Genomic DNA, 22,943 nt, shown 5'->3' with positions numbered 1-22,943 from the left:
ATCTCGGAGTATACACGCCCTATTAAAGATTGGCTCTATATCTTCAGGCACAGACGCCGAACATCTTTCCCACGACCTCTGGAACACGGTTCCTGGTCTCGCACGGCCCCTCTTGCTTGCTCTGAACAAGCCGAGGGAAGGGGAAAGGATTGGGGCAAGGCGAGACACGTGCTGTGGGAAATGCCGCTCTCCGGGCGCCTGTTCCGCCCGAAGTGGTGTGGGGAGGGGCTGGCTTTGGCGCGTGTCACTTCTAATTCCCCAATAATCCCTTATTAGGTGACTTTCCAAGATGCGGCCTCTAAACCAATAATGGGAGGGGGGATTAAAAAGGAAAAGTGAAGACTGCAAGGGGGAAGCGCATTTTATATGCTGGAAGAGGGGGAGTGGGATGTGGGAAAACTAATTAAAGAGTGGCACTCCTCCCCACCCCCCACCCCAAGGTTAAAAAGTCACGGAGGTAGGTTACGGTCAGGACAGGGTTACAGAAGCGGCTCGGACCGGAGCATCAATTCCTAGAGAAAGGTAGAGGAACACAGAGCCCCGCACCCAAACTTCCCCGCCGCGCTCCCATTGTCTCTAAGCGCTCCTCTTCGGCCAATGGACGCCTCCTTCCTCCCGTGCGAAGCAAGCGCCCGCAACTCGGTTTGCTAAAGGCGTTGGAGTGGGGAGGATTTCTGCGCCTCGTGCGCCTCCTTTCCCAGGAATCCGAGAAAGGTGGCCCCTCCCCGTCGACAACCGGGCATCTCCCGTCGCCCCAATTAGCGCTGCTAATTTATTCGTGGCAAATAACGAACGAGGGTGGGTAGGTGTCTCCACCGGAGAGGGGGGAAAACAGTCGTGCTCATGTGACAAAGCTGAGACTTAAAATTATCCAGTTTAACTTTTAGCACCGATTCGAGTTGAAATATATGGAAACAACGCCTTCTTCCTTCTGGAGGCTGCTTTGCTAGGGATTGCATGCCCCGGATCACAATCCGGTGTCCTTTTCATGTGCCTCCTCGCTCTGCCAGTGTGTGCTGGGAGCTGGGGACGAATCGCCGGGATCCGAATCGCCCCCGCAGGGGGGGGGACCCAAGTAGTGCTGAGGGGAAGTGTCACGGATGAACTCATCCTGTGTAAACGTTCTTGTGAATCGAATCCATTCTGGAGAGGTTAGGGGCGCTTAAAAGGACGAGTAATCTTGACGGAGCAGAGATGCGTGTTAAACTTATGTGGGAGGGACCCTTCAGACGTGACGTTGGTGCAGAAGGAAAGGAAGCGCGTTGATTCGCAGCAGCGTCGGGGCTGAAGGCTGAGCAGGACCGGAGAGGGAACGAGCCGGGTGGGGAAAAGCTTGAATACTCTCAGAGTAGGTGCCCTGCGTTGCAGAGATTAGATGTGAAGATAGCCTTTTCGAGTGGCGAATGTTTTAGCTTGATCTACAGCCCAATTAAACCGAGGTCCTTGAAAGTGTCGCCATTAGGTTCTATTGACTGTCATTTGCTTGTGGGATTGTCTAAAGAAAACTTTTTGTGGAGCTGGATCGGACTGATCTGGGGGTGGAGAGAGAGGCAAGCGTCTCTTCCTTGGTCACGCAGCTTGGACTGGAGGATCTGTTGAAACCCTGCGGGGGGGGGGGGAACCAGGGCATAGACACGCACGCACAAATGTGTACAAATGTGTGGTCCACTTCAGTATTGCATATCCAATAATACCCTTCTCATGCCCTCTTCTGTAATTCTAATTTCCCTTTTTCCTTTTAAGCAATGGATACCACCCCCCAACTACTACCACCGCCCCATTGAAATAAACAGATGTTAGGGCCGATTAAGACCCGAGCGGGAGACACAAGCCCCCATCTTTAAAAAGAAATAGATCTATAGCAATAATAATAATAATAATAATAATAATAATAATAGGAGAGAGGCTAGGTCTTGCGAAGTCCTTTTCCATTTGTGTGCCTCCATTGGGCGGGAGCGGGGGGGGGGGCAACCAAACCTAAATCTTTATCAAGCCCCTATTCTGTGGCTTCAATAAACAGAATCCCCATTACTTCACGGCGCCTTTTGTTGCCCCTATACAAATGAGAACAAAATGGTTATTCAGGAAAACGCTTTTCGATTTGTATTGTGTGTGGCATGCACAAAGCGCACTGTTATTGTATTAAAAAGAACCATCTGTAGCAGAAACAATAGCATCAAATTATCTTTGAATACCCACTGCAAAAATATAAAGCTTTTATTCTTTATTCTTATTCTCCTCTGCGGACGGAGGGGGGGGGTTGAGGGAGAGAGAGGAGGAGAGAGAAAGAGACGGAGAATTGACTTTTTTGTTGTTGTGGGTGCATTCTTATAACACACACACTCACACACACACAAAATCAGCCATTTGGATTTTTTAAGCCATACCATAAACGATTTTCCTCTCTCCCTGTCTCCCTCTCTCTCTCTCTCTCTCTCCCTCTCTCTTTCTCCCTCTCCCCCCTTGTTCCAGGGGCTGCAGTTTAAAGCTAGGACTAGGATTTGAAGGATGTGTAGGCAACCCGGGTTGCCGGGGGAAGAAAAACGGAACTGGATTCACTCTGGCTGGAGAAGAAGAGGAAGGCTGGAGCGCGGGGGCTGGCGGGGGTGGGGGGCGCGAGAGAGGAGCCTCCGAGCATCCGCAAGTGCCGCCGTCCGGGGGAAAGTGCTCCAAGCCCCCGAGGAGGCCGAGCTGGGACGGAGGAGCCCCCGCGGACTTTGTCTTCCTTCTGCCAATCAAACGCCCTCCGAGCCGAGAGCCCAAAGTGGAGTGGCAGAAACCTGTAAGTAACTTGCACCAACTTTGACATGCACTGCCAGTCTCTGCTTTTACTTGCCTTCTCCGAGACTTGAGGGGCGGGGGGGGGGGGGTTGGAATTAGATCTGGGAAATATACACACCTCCTGTGATCCAGCCGTCAGGAAAAGAGCGTTGCACTTTGCAAATACTTAACGTTTCTCACTCTCTCCCTTCCGCTTCTTCCCCCCACCCTCCCCTTTTTGGACTGAAAAGTACAGTTACTGGAAAAATAAAATAATTGTCCTCCCCTTTCTTTCCTTCCTTCCTTCCTTCCTTCCTTCCTTCCTTCCTTCCTTCCTTCCTTCCTTCCTTCCTTCCTTCTTGTTTGGGTTTGAGAGCGAAAGAGCCGTGTATTGCTTAATTGTGTGGGGAGTTTTCTTTAAAAAGGTTTGCCCCTATTAGAGCGGGAAGTCCGGAGAAGCCTTGTTGTTGTGCGTGTGTTTTCCCGTAAACGCAATTTGGCAATTAAAAAAAGAGATTTAGTTGAGCCAAACCGATTTATTTAAAAAAAATGATGAAGACACCAAACTATCGGGGACGATCTGCCCGTGCCCTATCTGAATCTATGACACCGCGCACGTTGAGTTTCCGGGAAACGGGTTAATGAAGGGAGATGTGCAGGCAGGAGCCGGGGGTGGGAGGAGAGGAGGGAAGGAAGGAAGGAAGGAAGAGGGAAATCGGGGAAGATGCATTACCTGAAATCTGCAAGGTGTTGTACGGTACCAGCTGCCGAGGCTCGCGCTTGCTCTCTCGCGCCCCCTAATGGTAAAATGAAGATCAGCCTTTAGTTTAAACACACGGAGGGGTGGGGGGGTGTCAGCTGTTTCTCTGCCTCTCTTCCCCACCCCCAACTTTCGTTATCGATTTGCAGCCCCCTTGAAAAAGAAAGGGGGGGTTTCCCTCACTGGCACTGCAATGCCTTCACAAAAAGCCTTACCGAACGCCTGACAATGCAAAAAAAAAAAAGAGGCTAATTATAATTCAGGACACCCCCCCCCCGTTTTAATTTTAAAAAGGAGGTAGCTCCCCTTACGAAGTTGTGAGTGTTTTGGATTTTCCCTCTATTTCTTTTTCATTATTTTTTTTAAAAAGCATTTGATAGATAAAGGTTAATCTTGGGTTGAATGACGGAGCTGTGATTGACAAGAGGAAAGGTGTTGAGGGCAGGTCGAGCTGTCTTATTTACAGCCCACTGCTTGCTATAGAGCCTTTGTTAGGACTGGGAAGCTAATTTAGCGCTGATCAAAAGCACCACGGAGTTAAAGGGCCTGGTAATGACTGCTAATTTCATTTCAGCCTCATACATCCCCGACCGCTGTAATTAAAGACGTGCTATTTAAATACAGGTGAAGAGGCTTTAAAAAAAGAAAAGAAAAAAAGAGGGGGGGTTGCTGTTGCAATTTTATTTAGCCTTTCCATCATAAATGGGTCCAGCTACAATGTGTGACTTCGTATTTAATTCTTAGCTTGTTTTGCTCTCCCCTCTAATGATTTGGCTTTTCTCTCGGGCACTCTCTAGTAATTTTAAAAAATAAAATAAAATAAGATAGGTTCGAATGGAAAAGAAATGCAAGCCTTAATAGAAAGATCGCCCACAAATGCAGAAGGAGAAGAGAGTTTAATGTGCAGATATTTATTTTTGTTTGATACATTCAATCTGATGCAGCGACAGTCAGCGAGAACGGACTGCACTGGTGATGTGGGGTGCGGGGTGGAAAGAAAAAGGGGAGGCAAAGATCAGGCTGCTTCTTTTTTTTAAGTGCCTCTAAGGAAGATCATTTATTAATTAAATTATTTCCCCCACTTCATGTTAGATTTGTTGGCTCTGCAAACGATGTAATTTCTCAGCTGATGTAACAGTTTCTTTCTAGAGAGACATCAAAGGATAAAAGCTCTACATTTTTGTAGTTGGTTAAAATTGATACCAAAAAGGGGGGGGGGGAGAGAAAGAAAGAGAGGGAGAGAGACGGAAGTTAGCCTTTAATCTCTTTTTATCCATGAGGACTAAAGATCTGTACTCGACCCTGCTAAGCTTGCAAGCTTGTACCCGCTTCTTCCGGGGTTGTGATGGGCTTAGATGAGAGGCGGGGGCTGAGCTGGATGTCTGAGCGCCCCCTGTTGGCCACAGCGCCAGTCCTACGTAGAGCAATAACCTTGTTCTTGGGTGTTGGGTTCTGTGTCTTGCACATACAGTTTAGCAAACTTAACAAGATAAAATAGGCTAGCAATTAAAATCAAAGAATAGAAAAGGGACGTACCTACCACACACTGCGCTTGCAAAAGTTTCCTTTTCAACATCAGTGAGCATTTCGAGGATCCAACCCAGACCCCTACTTAAAGGGGGTGAAATGCTTCTTTCTTGAGTTTTTAAAGTCCTCCTTCAATTCATAAGAGGCCTTTAAAAAAAAAGAAAGAAAGTAACATATATATATAATTTTAAAATAATTCCAACTCCCCCCCTTTTTTAAATAAAAAGTATCTTCTTTTTTAAAAGAGAGAAAGAAAAAAAAGTATGGCATCGTGGCATATGTTTAATTTGGAAATAATTAAAAGCCCATATGCTGGACTTCTAAAACAACAGAATCAACATAACTGGAGATAGTTTAAAAAGCTGCAGTTATAATGAAACTTCTTTGCTGATATTTGGAGACTCTCCTGGGGGTGGGGGATCCAGCCAACAGGTTTCTTTTGAAATAAGATTTTAAATATTAGAGTCATAAAACTTAACAAGTTGCCAGTCAAAATAATATTTTTGTATATCTTTCTGAAGAGAATGTTTCAGCATCTCCCCCCCCCCCCGGGATAATTTTCTTGTCAACGTTATCTGGAAACACATTGGTAAAATTTAATAATAATAATAATAATAATAATAATAATAATAAAGCAAAATAAAATTGTTCAGATTCACCTCTTTCCCTCATGTAAAATTATCTAGAAGAGTTAGACGTCTGGTGTTTGTGTTTGTAGCTTCTAGTCAATAGACAGAGGTCACAATCCTGAGAACTCCTACTCATTTGTTTTAAATTGTGCAGCCTTTGGAACACGTGCTCAAAGTTGCTGACAGGAACAGATGGGTAAAAATTAAAACTACAGTCAGTAAAAAGTAAAAAAACAACAACAAGCAAACAGCCTGCAATCACATCCATAAACATCTAAAGGGAGAATGTGGCACAAAACCAGGGTCACAACTTTTACTGGGTAAAGGCCATCATTGGCACTTGCTTCTGAATAACTGCTTCTTAATCCTAATGGGTCTGATCCCCCACCCTCAAATATTGGTAATATAAACGCTGCTACTTGAAAACAGGTCCTCTTTATTTCATTTGAAGCTACATCCCAACAATAAGGCTGGCTGTATGAACCTATCCATATCTACTCAAAAGTAAGAGCCACTGAGTTCCATGGGACTTGCTCCCAGAGAAGGATGTGTAGGAATGAATCCCTAAAATTTCATTCTTCATCATCATGTTCTGTCTCAAGCCGCCTCCCTCCCAAATCAAATTCTCTTGCTGCTGGTTTTTAATGAAACCACCTCTGTATGACCTCATGATCCGGGAAAGTTGTCGTCCCTCAGTTTCCCAAAGTTTCCAAAGTGAGAAGTACTGTGTGGGGAGTTAGGTGCATTGGGTGGGGGGCTTTGTGTGGAGGTGGTATTTATTTTGATATGAGCCGAACAGAGTTTAGAGGGGGCAGGTGAGAAAAAAGTGCCTTCAACGGTGGCAAACCAGACTCATTCACTTCAATGGCAGCATCGCCCTGGAACGTGGCTTGCGTCCTCGACTGCGGTCATAGGTACACTGTCAAGCCCATTGAACTGGGTGTGATTGAATAAACCTCCAGAGGGTCGTCCTAGGCAAGCCCTAGGCCCAACTTCTAGGGTCCTTGCCCGTTTCCGGTGTGAAAAGTAATCGGGCAAGGATAAGATTCCACCGAGCTCTTCAGAGGTGCCGCGGTCAAAACAAACAAACAAAGCCACGAGGAGCTGAAGCAAAGCAGCTTCTTCATCGCAACCCGGAGTCTTTTGTCTCCCTTGTGAAAACGCTCTGCTTTGAGAAGCGAAAAGGTTTCCCTTGTAGAGGTCCTCTAGGAAGCGGCCAGAGGCAATTCGCGACCGAGGTATGGACGCTTTCCTCCTTGGAAAGGAAACTGAGAGGGCAAGCAGCACGGCTTCAGAATCCTTCAGCGAAACAGAAGTCCATACCCCAAACGCCCTTGCAGCTGCAGGAGCCTGGAAGGAAGAGCGGCGGCCCAAAGAGATCCCTTCCTAGCAACGGATTTGAGGGTCTGTGCGCATTCTGTATTCGAATGTACATACAGTATTATATGTAAGAGGATATCAGTCTTATTCATACAGAGTGCCATATGTAACCCCATATATAAACCACCGGATCCCGTGATGCTTCTGTCCGGAACCTTTCTTAACATTTGCTTGAACCTCCATGTAAAATGTACCGTTTTAAAAGCTTTAGGATGGAGCGTCCATCCACACCCTCTGGAGGGCCCTGCTGCAAAGAGTCCCATTTCACACCAGTTAAGCAGGAACATTTCGACTGAAAGTGGTTAAGCCTACCACCCTGACCCAAGCAAATAACGTGGAAGCGACAAATGTAGCTTGCGTTAGGTATGACTCCCAGGAAATTCTCATTCAGATAGGCAGGCTTTTATTTTTACCTGTAGTAAAAATGCATCTAGGCGTTCCTTGCCCGTTTCTCTATCCATCTGTCTGCATCCATCCTGAGTGTGAATTCTTCTTTATATGCGGATAGTTACATAAGAATTAAAATATACTTCGCCTCCCCACTGCTAAACTTTCATGGCTGCTCTCAGACAATAGCATCCGAATCAAAACAAGCTGCAATCCATGCAACCACTTGATCTATCCAATAATGAAACGGCAACAATTACAGAATAACAAACCTTTTCCTGGTCGCCACTGGCCTAACCCCCGAAGGTGTGTCATCTGTTTGAGCAGGACCTCAGATGACGACGTTGAGGGCAAGTTCACATCTGGACAAGCGTTTCTGTTAAGAACTAATTCCTCAGGTTCGAGCTTGCCATTTTTAGACCGCGGAGCAAGCACACCTGTAACACATCTCTAGAGTCACCCCACAGCAGTGACTCAAAATAACGTACGTGGGAGCTCAGTCTTCCCAAGGCCTCTCCAGCTGAGTTTTCCTTAACACATTTGCAGATGTGCCAGTGTGGTGTGGTGGTTAGGGTGTTGGACGAGACTAGGGTTCAAATTCCCATTCAGCTATGAAGCTGACTGGGTGACCTTGGGCCAGCCACCATCCCTTAGCGACTTAGCCAAAGGGACCTCACAGGATTGTTGCGAAGATAATATGGAGAGGGGAAGAGCCATATACGTCACCCTGAGCTCCTTGGAATGAAGGTGGAATATGAAAGCAAAAGTCCAAAATAACACTAAAATAAAGGTTCCTAGATTAGACTCTCTGGGATTCCAGGAAGGATGGCTTTCCAGTATTTTCTCTTGGCCTTGCCACCTTGTTTTCTAGGCTGAAAAACTTATGAAGTGACCTCTCACTAAATATTCAAAGAAACACCCCAGTCCTTCTGCAGCCTAGGCGCATTTACATGAGGTCGGTTGTCTCTGGGCTCGATCCAGAGGGGATTATTGACACTGCGAATCACAACGGCCGGAGAAGCCTCTTCTTGTCTGCCAGATCAATCAGTGAGCTCCACATTACAGTATTTAGTGAAGTGAGTGTAGATCAGCCCTTCATTAGGGTTGATATCGAGAGTGAATCGTGAAGCAAATGAATTAGGAGGTATTTCATAACAAAGCCTACTCAGAGATTATCACGTTTTCTCCTTTATGTTAATATTTTTACTTGGTAATATTCGCTGCTTGCCTTGAGCCCTTGTAGATCAGGTGTGCTGGTAGTCTCAGTACCACCCGCGACCCCTTCTTTCCAGTGTCCGCCATTGGCATTCCGAGGTTGCAAAAAATAAGAAGCTTTCAAGAACTTCTTCGCTGTCAGCCCTGTCTGGAATAGGGAAAGAAAATTGCCTCTTTGGATTCAGATCGACGTGCTCTGATCTTTAGGCCATTTCTTAAAATGGGAAGGAAGTTCATTCCATAGACACAAACACAAAATTATTTAAAAGTCCTGCTCCGGAACTGCTTGGAGAGTTTCTCCCTCCCCCCCCCCCCCCGCGGACCCCTGGCCCTGCAGAACTGACACAGCCCAGTTAAGATACCCCACCACTCTGAACGCTTTTCTGGAAAGCAGAGTCCCACAATTTTCAGTTAGAGTTACACAGCAGCCCAAAGCTGTTTCTTGAAGCCCCATAAAGTAAAATGGGGGTTCTTTTGCGCAACGGATGTGCTTGGGATTGCGGCAGCTTTCCCCCCAGAAAGCTGGAGGCAGTTTTGCAGAGTTGACATTGTCCCCGAGACACGCGTCCATCTCTGTTTCATTAGTTGCAGCTCTGCGCACAGTTGGGCAGCTTAAATCCTGTTGAAGTCCATGGGATCGGCGCAGCATTTTTGCAGGAATGCAGCTCTTGACTTCAGTGACACCAGCAGCTTGTTCCCCGACCCGGATGGATTTAAACTGAGTTAAAACCCGGACTCGGCAGTACTGCTTGACTAGAAGTCCCATTATAATTATTGAAACATTCATGTGATTGTATCACAGTACTAATCCCGGAGTAGTAAATCTGCAGCAGTAGTGACAGGCCGTCCGACCTTGAACACATTTACTATTAATGTAATGTACCTACAGTTTTCTAGAAACGGATTCAAGTATTTCCGCTGAAGAAGTACTTTGACCTCAACTGCATTTGCTTGGATATGGCTTATTGACATCAATAGGATTTACTTCCGAGTAAATTCTGGTCCGAAGCACATTAGCTAGAACTGCATTCCACAGAATTTACTTCCATCTGACACTCCTCTGGGTTGCCGCCATGAAGCGTTTGGTTGTTGAGGGTGTGAGGATGAGATTGTACTCAGCTAGTACAATCTTACTTTTGACATGTTGTTGAAAGGAATGGGGATTTCCTCCAAGTAATGAATCGGAGGACCTTCTTGCCACGTGAGTGTGCATAGGACTGCAATCCTGTTAAACAGGAATTTAGCAAGTTTCAGTGGGAAAGAAAGTTTGCTTGTTAAAAACCGTCAGGCAAAAGTGATCCTGACGGGAGATCACGGAGGCTGCGCTCTGCGCGCCCTTTCCCAAAGGGGGACCTGTTAGGTTGTTGCCGCAAAATCAGCCGAGATTCTTGTGGCACCTTAAGCACGAAAACACGTATTATGAAGTGGAACGGCGTCGATGCTGTCACTTGCAAGCTATCCACGCTTTCCTTGAAAAAACGCTTTGCTCTGCGCTGTGAGACTTCGACTTCCGATTAAAGGTGCAGCGCAGCGCACCGAAAGAGTCTTGATTTAGCGGTCCTGGAATGTCGCATTTATTTTCAAGATTCTGGGGCGCTTATTTTAAAGCAAGGGTGTGATCACATTTATTCGGAAGAAGGAGAGAATGGGGGATAGAGTAGTATTGGAGTGGGGTGTCGAAGCAGAAGTGTAATTACGAGGGTTTTTAAAGACGCCAGCTGCGTCTAAACACACCACTTGGAAGTTAGTCTCCGCTGGATCCTATGGAATTTATTTCCAGGACGCCTATTTAGGATGTTGGTGCAAAGGCGCAGACAAGATAAGGAGGATTTAGGTGCCCCTGAATAGGCATTAACCACCCTGCCCATATTCAGGGTGGTCAAAGAGGGGCAAAGGAGTTAGCTTTGTTCTCTGCCTATCAATGCATTTTTAGGAGTGGAGGGAGGATTGTAATCCTCTTTGCAGCATTTACTGCGAGATCGTCTGATGCAGATTAGTAATATTCTTTAGAGGGAACGTGTTTAGGATTGGGCTCCTCAAGGTATCTCGAGGAGCCCAATCCTAAAGACGTTCCCTCTAAATTCCCACCGAACTGAATGGGGCTTACTTTCCATGGCTGCGATCCTAAAGCTACTTGATTTGAAAGTAAGCTCAACCGCAACACAGTGCAATTTACTTTAAAGAGAACGTGTGAAGAAGTGGGGGTAAAAATCTTGCTCAGTATCAGGATAGTTAAGGGGTGATCACGCCTACCTTTACCAGCAAGAGAAATGGAAATTCCGATCAGTATTTGCAGATAAGCAACTGAGAGTGGAATTTAATTTGGGTGACTTGAGGCGGGATACAAATATGCGATCTTATGCGCCTAGTTTGTGGGGTCTGGGATGCGGGTTGGTGGCTATTACAAATTCATTCATTATGAATGGAAGCCTTGGTTTCCTGGCCTCCTCCTCCTCCTCCTCCTCCTCCTTCTTCAATCACTCGTTGTCGAGTAAGATTGTCTTCCATGATAACGGTCTTAACAGTGAGTCCGTAAGTGACTATGGAGGCCAATTCTGGATCCACACATCCTTCCACAGTGGGGACATAGGTTTCCGGGCGGGAGTTGATCACTGTGAGGGTTTGCCAAGCACGTTTCTCCCTTTCCTCCTGAGTTCGAGCGTCTTCAAAACCCACGACACCTTTGGTAAAGGCTGTTCTCCAATTGGAGCGCTCGCAGGCCAACCTACAGGATGCACTCGTCAAGCTCCTTACTCTAGAGTAGCCCCTTTGGAATTAAGGGGACATTTCAGCCCGGTGACATTTCATCCAATCACTCTAACAGGTGGTTTGCTATCCTCTCCGCTGTTTTCAGTACTACCCGGATATACCCAACAACTTCTTTAAGAACAAGCAAAAAACCAAAACAAAACCCCCGTTGTTTTAGAGGGAGAGGTGGTCGCATCGTACCCATTGAGGTCGACGAATTCATTAAGGAGATTTGGTTTTTGTTACCTTGTTTTTATTATCTTATTTTGTTTTGGGGTCCTTCATCTGAAACCGCGTGTTTGTGTGTAAATGTAGGACAACCTGGAAGAGCGCGGGTGGCAGTTCGGTCAAGGCTCTCTCACTACCGAGAGAAAAGAAATACTCCTTTCTTATATAATAATGTCATTAATGGTAGTTAAGACTAAAGAATTACCTGCAAAAACCTTGACCTGCCTTCTTTCGGTTGTTGGAGGTAAAAGGAGGGGAGACAATCTGAGAGTCTGACGACTTATGGGGCAGAGTTGGGTTTAGTGAGGAATCAGTGTCGCCCCCTCCCCCTAAGAAACATAATACTGCATCTGAGAGTGACAATCGGGTGGCTTGCTGGACAAAGAGCCAAAGCAGTTTAAACACCTTCAGGTAGCAATTTCAAAGTAATAAGCGATTTTTAACTATTATAAAATTAATTTTAAAGACTGAATCCACTCGTTTACATATTTTGAAATGTGTATTCACACACACACGATTTCTTATTAATTAACTGTGAGCACCGTAAACTGGGTTTCTAAAAATGAAATGAAATAAAATAACGTACATCATTTTTCACCACCTCCCTTTTCTCTTTCTCCAACTACCCAAAAAAGTCCCACTTTCACGGTTATTGGTGTGGGTGTTGCGTTAATTGTGCTATCTAGGAATCCATAACCAATATATAGGAAAAAACGTCGAGTTTACTTTAAATCAGTCCTGAGTGGAATTCTCCTTTATTCTAGAAGGGAATGTTTCTTAACATAAGGGAAGTCCACATGCTAGGAGCATATTCAGAATGCTACTAAACAAACAAACAAAAGTATTGGTGTTGCTCATATTATAAGCCTATGTCTAGCATAACATAGATAGGATCATACTAGCATATGGCTGGGATGGAATATAATATGAGACCTCTGGGTATAGGGCGGTGTATAAATTCAATAATAATAAAAAGATATAGCTGTCCTAATAATGTGGATTATTTCTATATAATATAACTGTATATAACTATTGACTTACATGGTAGTTCATACAAGATGAATAATATTGTACAATAACTCCCAAGTGATGAACCAAATACATATATTATCCTATATTACATGATATATTAAATTACTTATTACAGTTAGTTCTGAACAGTCTCTAGGGATGCATTTTCTTGTTTATCTAGCTTTTAAGGTGTCTAGCTTTCAAAGACAGCATGACATTCCATTATTTGAGTGGTGGTCTGAATTTTTGGCAGTCAATGATGAGTTTTAATATATAACTGTCAATATAGTTTCAAAAGTGAAAACAAAACATTTCTTTCTTGAATGTACTATCTACTATGGAGGGCCCTTCTTTCCAACAGATTTATTGGACCTGGAACTATTTCTTACCCCTCCCTCCACCGAAATTCATCAGCACACTCATTTTTCTTGTGACTTTTTGAAATAACTAGAATTTGCAGTAGTTGGCGACTACTTTGTTTTAAAGAACCATGTTAAAATAGGGTTTTTGAAAAATGTATTCAAGCAAGTCAAAGAGTACAGGGAGAGTATTTGTGTACTCGTTACATTTGTTATTTAAAAAGAAATCTTTGGGGGCAATAAAATAAAAACTTTTGAGGTCACAGGTTGACATTTGGCAGACAATTGAGTTATCAAGGCAGTAATTATTTCACAGGGAGATAAAAATTCTCTTAGCCCCTAACTGTCAAACAGGAGGCTCTTTTCAGAGTCCCCTCCCCCTTCAAATTACAACATTAAATAAAGAAAAGAACTCGGTCCTTCCTAGCCAAAGGGTCTGTGAGTGGTTAAACAGAGCCCCCACCCCCACCCCACCCCAATACTGGTGGTCGTCAAACTCTGCTAATTAACAATGCTGAGAAATTCCATCCTAACAAGGACATTCTCTAAGTCTCCGCTGGTTCCCTGCCGCTCGCCTTCATTTCCATAAGAAGATTAAGAGTACAGGAGAACACACTCAAATGCAGATGTAGAAAAGAAGGGTTTTTAACGAGCATCATAATAGTAAGATGCTTGGCTAGCTCCCGCCTAATTGCTGCAAGTTAAACCTCTATTTGCAGCTCAGGACCAAATAAAATAACATAAAACAGGGGGCCGTAATCTTTCCATCTCCTGAAGACAAGATAACTTGGTAAGTTAAGACTGAGCAAAGACAAACCAATAATCGTACTAATAAAAATATATGACCCCCCCTCCCCTGCAGCCGAACACACTCACACACACGTCGGGATATGCCAGCCTTTGCTGACTTAAGTGGTAGTTTAGATCAGAAAGAAAGTAAATACAAGTCCGAGGCATTAAAACATTCAACACCTCTTCTTAATAAGCTCATAACAGTAACTCTCCCCCCGCCTTAACACTCCGTCGCTGTGAAACATTGGGAGGGGGCTGTTTATTTCATTTCCATAAATTATACCAAAGGCAACGAATTTTAAATCCATTCAGATTAAAACGTCGCTCTCCAGGCCTCTCTTTAGAGAATGTCTGTATCCTACCATTGGCGGATGGGGGAAATGAATGAGGTGCTGTTAGGCTGAAGCAGAAGATAAAACCGTGGGTGACTCTATCGCTATCTCCGTTTATCTTTACCTATGTGCGCACAAATATTGTTTAAGAGGGAAGCTAGGATCTCTCGACATATATACGTGGATACCTAGGTCTGAAAAAGGAAAAGTGAAGATTGGGCGCGGGGGGGGGGCGTGCAATGCGCTATCGCTTTTATCTTATTTTTCTATAGCGCATTATTATGTATATATGCCAGAGACAGTTCATTGCACTGATAAGGAAAACACGGCTAATTAAAATAAAGCGGTAAATACTCGTGATAACGCAATTGTTAGGTAGCTCCATACCTTATTTAGATGATAAATGCAATTAACAAAGAGCGAAACCAGCCACTTTAACCTCTTAACTGTGTTATTATAGAGTTCAGTGCCAATAAAAAGCATCTAGTTATGCGTTTGTGTGTGTGTGGATTTGGGGGGGGGGATCACTCCCAGCCTCTCCTCTTCCCCAATCCGCTAGGAGACTCCCTCCATGTACAGTAAGATGTGTGTGCTGCCCCCCCTTTTAAAAAAAAATACCTCACCAGCCATCAGTTATCATTGTATTAACAGAGACAAAATCACAGCCTCCCACACCCACCCCTTTTCTTCGAACTTAATTATCCATAAGATTTTTTTTTAAGGACGTTATCAACTATTTAGGCTAAATTATAAACAACAACAAAGTTAAATATGGTGCCTGGACAACTAGGCGTGCTCCATATATGTGTGGCGCGGAGAGTCGGTGGGAGAGGAGCTCAGCGTTAACTGTCTGTTTTCTTCCACATACGGGAAAATGTAAGGGCCACGGTCGGATATTATTTACTACGATTGCAATGAATAAAATCAAGGAGGCTATGTGAAAGCTAGCGGTCTGAGGATTGCAGGCGCAGGCTTCTATTCCTAATTTGCAAGTCTCAGTAAGGAAATATACAAATAAATAAACTAATATTCATAAGCCTAACGAAGTAGAGTAGCGAGGATACTCCCATTGCTCAGCTACATGATTTATTATTTCAAGCCTTGTTGAGAAGTATTTGGTTTATAGGGAAAATAAGTGTGTATGAGAGAGAGAGAGCCAGAGTGTGTGTGTGTGTGTGTGTTTTAAAGGGGGAAAGGCGAATTGACCAGTAGGGGGCGCACCAACCCCATGCGTAAAACCCCCAGCGCTAAAAGTCCAGGCGTCCTTCCAGACGCTTCTCCTTTCCTTTTGTGTTTCAAAATCACTTCTCAGCTTTTTTTTTTTAACTGACCCGATTAAGAGTTTTAAAATGTTATCAAGACTTTCTCAGTTTGTGCAGTCTCTCTCCAAGTCCCAAAGAAGAAATAAAAATATAGTTCTTTTAGGGAAGCCATTCCCCACCCAGCCCCCTCCCCACTCTCCTTCCTTCCGTGGCATCCCTTTGAAGTTTTCCAACAAACTTAAAAAAGAAAAATCGGGGCTAGCGGGAAAACCCGCTTTATTTCGTGTATGTGTGTCGGGCCTTTTCTTTCTAAGTTAGATGCAGCTTGCTGTCTTTTCTGAAGGTGGTCTGAAAAGGGTCTTTCACGTGAATGCAGAAAAAGCGTGAAAGCAACGTCGAGTAGGAGAAGGTGGGGGAGAAAATCATCTATTTGCCGGAGTTTCCAACAAAACGGAATCTCTACATTTTTTTCTTATTCAGTTTCAGGGGTTAAAGCGGCGGTGGGGGGAGGGGGGAAAGCGAGCCCCCGCAACAACGTTTAAGCACTTTATAAAGCTGAAATGGTGCGCGGGGGAGGGGTGCGCGCGTGCGTTTCTTTGTATTCAAGTGCGTTTTAGCCCCAAAGATCCTAATGAGAGCTTCGAAGTAAACTTAGGTGACGCTTTTGTTGAGCATCGTGACGGGGGGAAAGAAGAGCTACCTATTTGTAACAGCTGGGTCGCCACCTCGCCGTGGCCTGGGGGGGGGAATCTCATCTCACCTCTCTCTCCCCCCACCCACTCCCACTCCCCCGCGGGCCCCGGACGAAAAGCTTCCCTCCAGCACCTCCTGCGCGCGCGCCCGTGGCTCTCCCTCCTGCCCCGTCCCTTCCCCACTTCCTCTCGTCCCTGCGCACCTGCTTCGCGAGGCTGGCAAGGGAGGGGAAGGAGGAAGGCCACGCTTTGTAACCGTGGAGAAGGAGGCTGCGGGGAGGGTGGGGAGCGATTGCGGCGCAAGGAGGGGGATACAGTTTTTAGGAGGGTTTCTGGGCTTTTCGCCCAATCTGGCCTTTAGACTTTTGAGGGAGCAGAGGAGTGCGGGGTAAGGGGAGAGAAAGACAGGCAGACACGCAGCACTCCTTTATTTCGCGTAGAAATGTCTGCGGCAAAGCAGCCACCAGAGGAATATTGGAGAGGATCAGATGTTGAGGGGGGCGGGAGAGGGAGCCCAGCTTGGCGTTGCTTTCAGGCGTGGAATTGGGGGAAGGGGCAGAAAGAGGCCAACAAGCCTGGAGGGAACTTGGCGTCGGTCGAGAAAGAAAAACAGCCCTCCAAACCGAAATGCGTTGCCTGTGGAAGTAAATCTCGCGGGTGCCAGTGACACGGATGCGCGCAAGGGAACCTCGTGTAAATTAAGGCCAGGCAAATCGCAGTAGCCCTGGGTCGCAGCGATAGCCGAAGAACCCAGCCATACACAAGTTTACTAAGAAATATGTCCCCTTGCCTGCGGGGTGAGGACCTCAAGTGAGCGTGCAGGGAGGTCATCGCAGCCTTGTCCATAAACAGGACCAGGAGGGGTCTGCTGCTCTTGCCCAGGCTGGGTTCTGCCCATTTGTCTGCTCCTAAGTGCCCCGGGTGCCACCATGGGCCTTATTTTCTAGTAAACTTGGTTGCACAGCCACCAGAAGGATGGCAACCTCAGCTGAGAAGACGTAAGGGGTCAGGTCGGTTGGAGCAGGCGGCGTCTAGGCCTAGCGCAGGGGCCTTATTTTGCAGGAGGGGCTGTCAGCAGTCTTGGGCAGCAAACGAGGTCCTTACAAAAGCAGTGGGGACTATTTGTGGGCTCCCTGCGCTTCGTGCTGGTTATCAGCCTGCGCTGGTCGTAGAGGCATTGTTGTGGGGGTGCTGAGCAATTGGGAATGGAAGACAAACTAACAGATCCCTCGTCCTGCTAAAATCCTAAGAAGGAGCCTTCAGAAGCAGGGTTGCTGCCTTTCCTTCTCTCCCCACCCTCCATCTGTCACGCAAAAAAATGAAAATAAAGAGGGGGGAGTTGCAACCTTCCTCACTCAGTCTCAAGTCAACATCAAGTTGTTGCGGAGTGGGGCTTTTTGTTGTTTTGTTTTTAATGTCGCAAGAATGCTGTTTACACACTTCCTCCTCAAGGCGTGTGTGACCTGTTGCTTGTAAGAGGAGCTCCAAGGGGCCCTTTCAGTGGCTGCCTCGAAGACCCGCCTCCTCCTCCTCCTCCTCCTCGCCCTCCCTCTCTCTCTCTCTCTCTCTCTTCCCGCTTCCCCAAGCCGAGCTGTCCCGGCTGGCGCGCGGGAAGCCCCGCCCCCTTTCATGCAAAACTCTAAGTCGAGGCTTGTGCTCAGTGGAGGAGCCGGCGGGCGCTGATTGGCCGGGGCAAACGCATTTATTCCCTGACAAGCCCCCCATCACATGGATGGTTGTCTATTAACTTGTTCAAAAAAGTATCAGGAGTTGTCAAGGCAGAGAGAGAGAGAGAAAGACAGAGGGAGAGAGTGTGAGAGTGAGTGTTTAGGAGGGGAAAAACACACACACACACAAAAACAACAACAACAAAAAAGGGGGGAAAGGGACTTTTGCTGGCTCTTTTAGTCTTACAGAGAGAGAGAAAGAGAGAGAGAGAGAGAAAAGAAGGAAAGAATCACAAGAAAGAAAGGAGGGGAAACGGACCAGGAAGAAGTTTCTCAATCAAGACTCTCCAAGCCTTCTTTGTTATGCTTCTCCTGCTTGAATAGTCGTCCGTGGGCTGCTTGCAGAGGGAGGAAGATCCCGGTGTTGATCCGATCGGGGGAGGATCTGTTTTGGAGGGGGAGCTCTCCCCTCCCTCCCCCCTCCCAGAGAAGACAAGTCCAGGTTGGGACACTCTCGAGCTCCTGTCGGCTGCCTTTCCTCTTCGCTTTTGTCCCACCTACAGCCCCTTCCTTTAATTTTTTTTGGGAGGGGGGCGATTGTCGGATTCCTCTCTCCCTCGCCCTCTCTCTATGCGCCGGTGTGCTTTTTACTAGCCGGAGTTCCTCGAAGCTGCGTTGGTTTGTTTGCCCACCACCATTCCGAAACCTCCCGGCCGCCCGTTGCTGCGCCCCCTCGGCCGAGAAAAGCCGTTTGAATGTACAACATGATGGAAACCGAACTGAAGCCTCCCGCCCCCCAGCAGACAGCGGGGGGAGGCGCGGGGGGCAACAGCAATTCCGGGGCCAACAACCAGAAGAACAGCCCGGATCGGGTCAAGAGACCCATGAACGCCTTTATGGTGTGGTCCCGGGGCCAGCGGCGGAAGATGGCGCAGGAGAACCCCAAGATGCACAACTCGGAGATCAGCAAGCGCCTCGGGGCCGAGTGGAAACTTCTCTCGGAGGCTGAGAAGAGACCTTTCATCGACGAAGCCAAGCGGCTGCGCGCCTTGCACATGAAGGAACACCCGGATTATAAATACCGACCCCGGAGGAAAACCAAGACGCTGATGAAGAAGGATAAGTACACTTTGCCGGGCGGGTTGCTGGCGCCGGGCTCCAACTCCATGGGCGCGGGGGTCGGCGTGGGGGCCACGCTGGGCGCGGCCGGAGTCAACCAGCGGATGGACAGCTACGCGCACATGAACGGCTGGACCAACGGCGGCTACGGGATGATGCAGGAGCAGCTGGGCTACCCGCAGCACCCGGGCCTGAACGCGCACAACGCCGCGGCCGCCGCCGCCGCCGCGCAGATGCAGCCCATGCACCGCTACGACGTGAGCGCCTTGCAGTACAACTCCATGGCGGGCTCTCAGACTTACATGAACGGCTCGCCCACCTACAGCAGCATGTCCTATTCGCAGCAGGGGACCCCGGGGATGAGCCTGGGCTCCATGGGATCGGTGGTCAAGACGGAGTCCAGCTCCAGTCCCCCCGTGGTCACGTCTTCTTCCCATTCCAGGGCTCCGTGCCAAACCGGAGACCTCCGGGACATGATCAGCATGTACCTGCCCGGGCCTGAAGTGGCGGAGCCGGCCGCCCCCAGCAGACTGCACATGTCGCAGCATTACCAGAACGCACCTGTGCCCGGCACGGCCATAAACGGCACGCTCCCGCTCTCCCACATGTAAGACCCACGGGGGGTGGGCGAGACGCGAGGAAGGCGAGGGCGAGAAATCTAGACCGAGCAACAAACTTTTATTAGAAATTCTGAACTTCTGACTTTTTCCCCCTTTCTCCCCTTCCTGTCCTCTTTTTCTGGGGGGGACACTATTTTTGTACAGAGAATAACTGGGTAGGGAGAAACCAATCAGATACAAAAGAAAAAAGAAAAAAAATTCCAAACCCATCAAGGAACTTGTATAGATCTTTTTATTTTTGTTTTCTCCCTCCCTCTCCTTTGGAAAGGGATGCGACTCCACCAAACCTGTTCTCCCCCACCCTCCCACCCCCACCCTCGAAGTTCCTATGGAAATGGTACTTTGCAGAAAAGGTTTTTAAAAGTAAAAAATAAAAAAAGGCTTGACCCATAATCTTTAGAACTAGACTCCAGAAAGCGACGTAGGAAGGTGGGAGGGGGGAAGGGAAGGAGACTGGGAAATGGGGTGGGAAATGTTTTAATATTTGCAAGCAACTTTTGTACAGTATTTATCAAAATAAACATGGCAATCGAAAAGCCCATTGTTTATATTAAAAAGAGGAGGGGGGAAACCTTGAGAATTTGCCAATTATTTTTAAAATACATCAGAGTCTACTTAAGACGTTCTGATAATTGGATAGATGGATTTATAGCAGCTGCACAAAAAAGGAAGCTGAATTTTATTTTAAAACAAAAATCTGGACGTTTTAATTGTTTTAGCAATTGTACAAAAGGCAAAAAAATAAATAGAATAAGTACTTGCATACCATTGAACTGGAACTGTTTTTTTTATATAAAAGGGCAAAAGTTTAGGGTGTACTACATTTTTTACACGTTGTTTAAAAAGCAAAAATTGTCTTGCAGGTTCACACACATTTGTTAATTTAAATAGCTTTTTTTGTTTTCAAACTTTCTCCTGTTCAGCTAAAACGACGGCAAAACAATCTGAAATTCTTGTGTTTGAAATATTTTCTTATGGTTTGTAATATTTCTGTAAATTTATTGTGACGCTATTTTAAGTTCTTTTAATTTTTGTCCCTCCTCATTTCCCGTAGTTGTACTCGGCTGTGTATTATCTGAAATCAGTCCGCCGGCAGTCCATGTGTATGTGGGTGTGCATATATGTATATTATATATATAGACACACACATATACATACATACATCTATATATACACATGTATATATACATATACATGGATATGTATATATACACAGACATATATATATTTGAACTAATACCATCCTTATAAACAGGTACATATTTGAGTTAAGTTTTTACTCCATTATGCACAGTTTGAGATAAATAAATTTTTGAAATATGGACACTGAAATAACACTTGAGTCTTCGATTTATTTTCAGAAAGCAGGATGAATTTTATGTTATTTTTTTAATTCCGTGCTGCTCAAGGACCAGTTATAAACTGGTGTGATCAATAATATTGTAGAATAAAACTCTAGGAATGAGGAAATCTTTTCCTGCTTTGTTTTCAGAAGGTAATTTCAATGCCAATTAGTTTCTACTTAAAATAATGCGAGGCCTGAAATTGGATGTGGCCCAGATAACTATATGAAATGAGTAATCCTTCGACAATGGAAAACGCAGCCGACTGTAAGTGACACTTTTCTTCTGCTATAATAAATGAGAAAAGTAACATGGCATAGAAAGTCGGTTGGGTGATTTTCGCTGCTGGAAGAAACGACCACTTGTTGCCACCTGAAAGCTGACCAAAGCCCCCGGAGTTCAGATGAGGCTGGACTGTTAACGCGAGGAGAACCGGCAGAAGTAGGAAGCGAGCGAGGTGCGTGGCTCTCTTAACTTCTCTCGTAAGCAGGGCGATCTCCGCTTGAAGCGCTGTGCTTTGGGAGAAAATGGACTTGAAGTGAGGCTTGGTTAGCTGGGGTGTGCGTGTGTGCTGGTGTGTGCTTTCTACAGTCCTCCGTGTGTGTTTTGGGGAAATTGCAAAGTCGCGGTTTCAAGACAATTGCACCACAACAATGCAAAAACGGGCAGCTCTCTGCGCCTTTCTAAACTTTCCCTGGTTTGTTTTTTTCATTGCAGGCGAGGGAGTTTGGGGTCTCTGAGGAGGTGGGGAAAGAGAAAGCCAGGGCGAGGGGGTGGGGTGGGGTGGATTTAAATGTAAGCCATCAATACTGAGAATAATAATCTATTCAATTTTGTAATGCCATAGGCTTTCACAAAAGCTCTCTCTTCCTAGTTCATAATTCACCAGCGAGGTGAAGCAGCCAGTTTCAGGAAAAAGCTGCGAAACTCAAGCCCTCTCCCGCCCCTCCAAAACGCACATTAAAGAAGACAACTTCGTCTGGCAGAGAGGTATATCTTGTTTAACTTTATACTGTTATTTTCAGTGTACCCTTAAATATACTTTTTTAAAAGTAAGGAAAAGTATGTCGAGTCTTAGCTTGTAAAGATATCTGCTTTCCCACGTCTCTCCGTTTGTAATGCACCTGTTTGTTGGGTAAATTCTACTGAAATCAATGGGACTTTATTTGCAACCCTAAAATACTTATGCGGAAGTAAAGCCCGATGAAAATCAATAGGACTTATTTTCAAGTATAGGTATTTAGGACTGGGCTGCGATTCTTGCAGACAAATGCCTGAGGATCGTGAAAGTGAGAGTTTTGTGAATCGTGGTTTGCATTTTAAACAGGCTTATAGAGAAGTATGCTCTGTGGGAATCAATGGAAAAACTAATGCCAAATCCTGGGTGAAAATGGAATAAATCCGGGCCTGTACGGTAGAGCCCTCGCCACAGAAGCTTAAGACATTGGCGCAGACTAGATTTCTCTCTGGAAATCCTTCAGGCGCTATAGAGCCATTTCCCTCCTACATACAGCAAATTTCAGAAAGTATACATTTCACCACCCGAACCAAAAATGAATACTGTTGTTTAGCATTTCTGAAAGCCATTTCAGAGTAGAACGTTTTGGGGGAAATCGTACAATTCTTTTTAAAAAGCTGAAGAAGCAAGTGTTTAATTATTCCTCAGCAAACTATTATTTCTCAATGAATGGCAATTGTTAGCTGTTTCAATTTATTCATTTATTTTAGAGATTCTTCCTTAGCTGCTAGCTTAGGCCGCTTACTGGCATCTCAGCTGAAATCCATTTGTTTGGGAAAGTGGCACCGTGTGCTTGGACGGCTTCCTAACAGACCCTAAACATACTTACTGGGAGGGAATTTCCAGTAAATCTGTTCCAAATCGGGCTCCAAGGCAAGAATTAGGACACAGCTTGCTGGAAAGTCACTCCCACGACTGTACATCCTTGCAATGTGTTCTTAGGGACCCGTTCACTCCGAATCAAGTGCCATTGATGTGAGTGAGATTCTTCCCCGTAAAAGTGCTTAAATGCGGGTTCTTAGGAGCAAGGTGTTTAATTACAAAAGTCCGGGGCATTTCATTGAATTCTTGAAACCCTCTCCACCAGCCCTTTG

At 46.0% G+C, this 22,943-nt stretch overlaps 2 protein-coding genes across 2 annotated transcripts in view; both read left to right on the top strand.

The window, feature by feature from the left end:
• The window catches only part of LOC310678420 (uncharacterized protein), a 456,546-nt gene that overhangs the window by 346,400 nt on the left and 87,203 nt on the right, over positions 1-22,943 (top strand). Inside the window, exon 8 of the mRNA XM_083442374.1 lies at positions 2,473-2,782. Within this exon, the coding sequence (XP_083298500.1) occupies positions 2,473-2,782 (310 nt within the window). The remainder of the gene's footprint in view (positions 1-2,472; positions 2,783-22,943) is intronic.
• SOX2 (SRY-box transcription factor 2) lies at positions 17,732-20,820 on the top strand. Its single transcript, XM_083442400.1, has one exon. The coding sequence runs from the start codon at positions 18,505-18,507 to the stop codon at positions 19,477-19,479; it is 975 nt and encodes a 324-aa protein (XP_083298526.1). The 5' UTR covers positions 17,732-18,504; the 3' UTR covers positions 19,480-20,820.

This window comes from Podarcis tiliguerta, assembly GCF_965153285.1.
Source record: "Podarcis tiliguerta genome assembly, chromosome: 5".
Lineage (NCBI taxonomy): Eukaryota > Metazoa > Chordata > Lepidosauria > Squamata > Lacertidae > Podarcis > Podarcis tiliguerta.
This window is presented reverse-complemented; position numbering and strand designations above follow the sequence as displayed.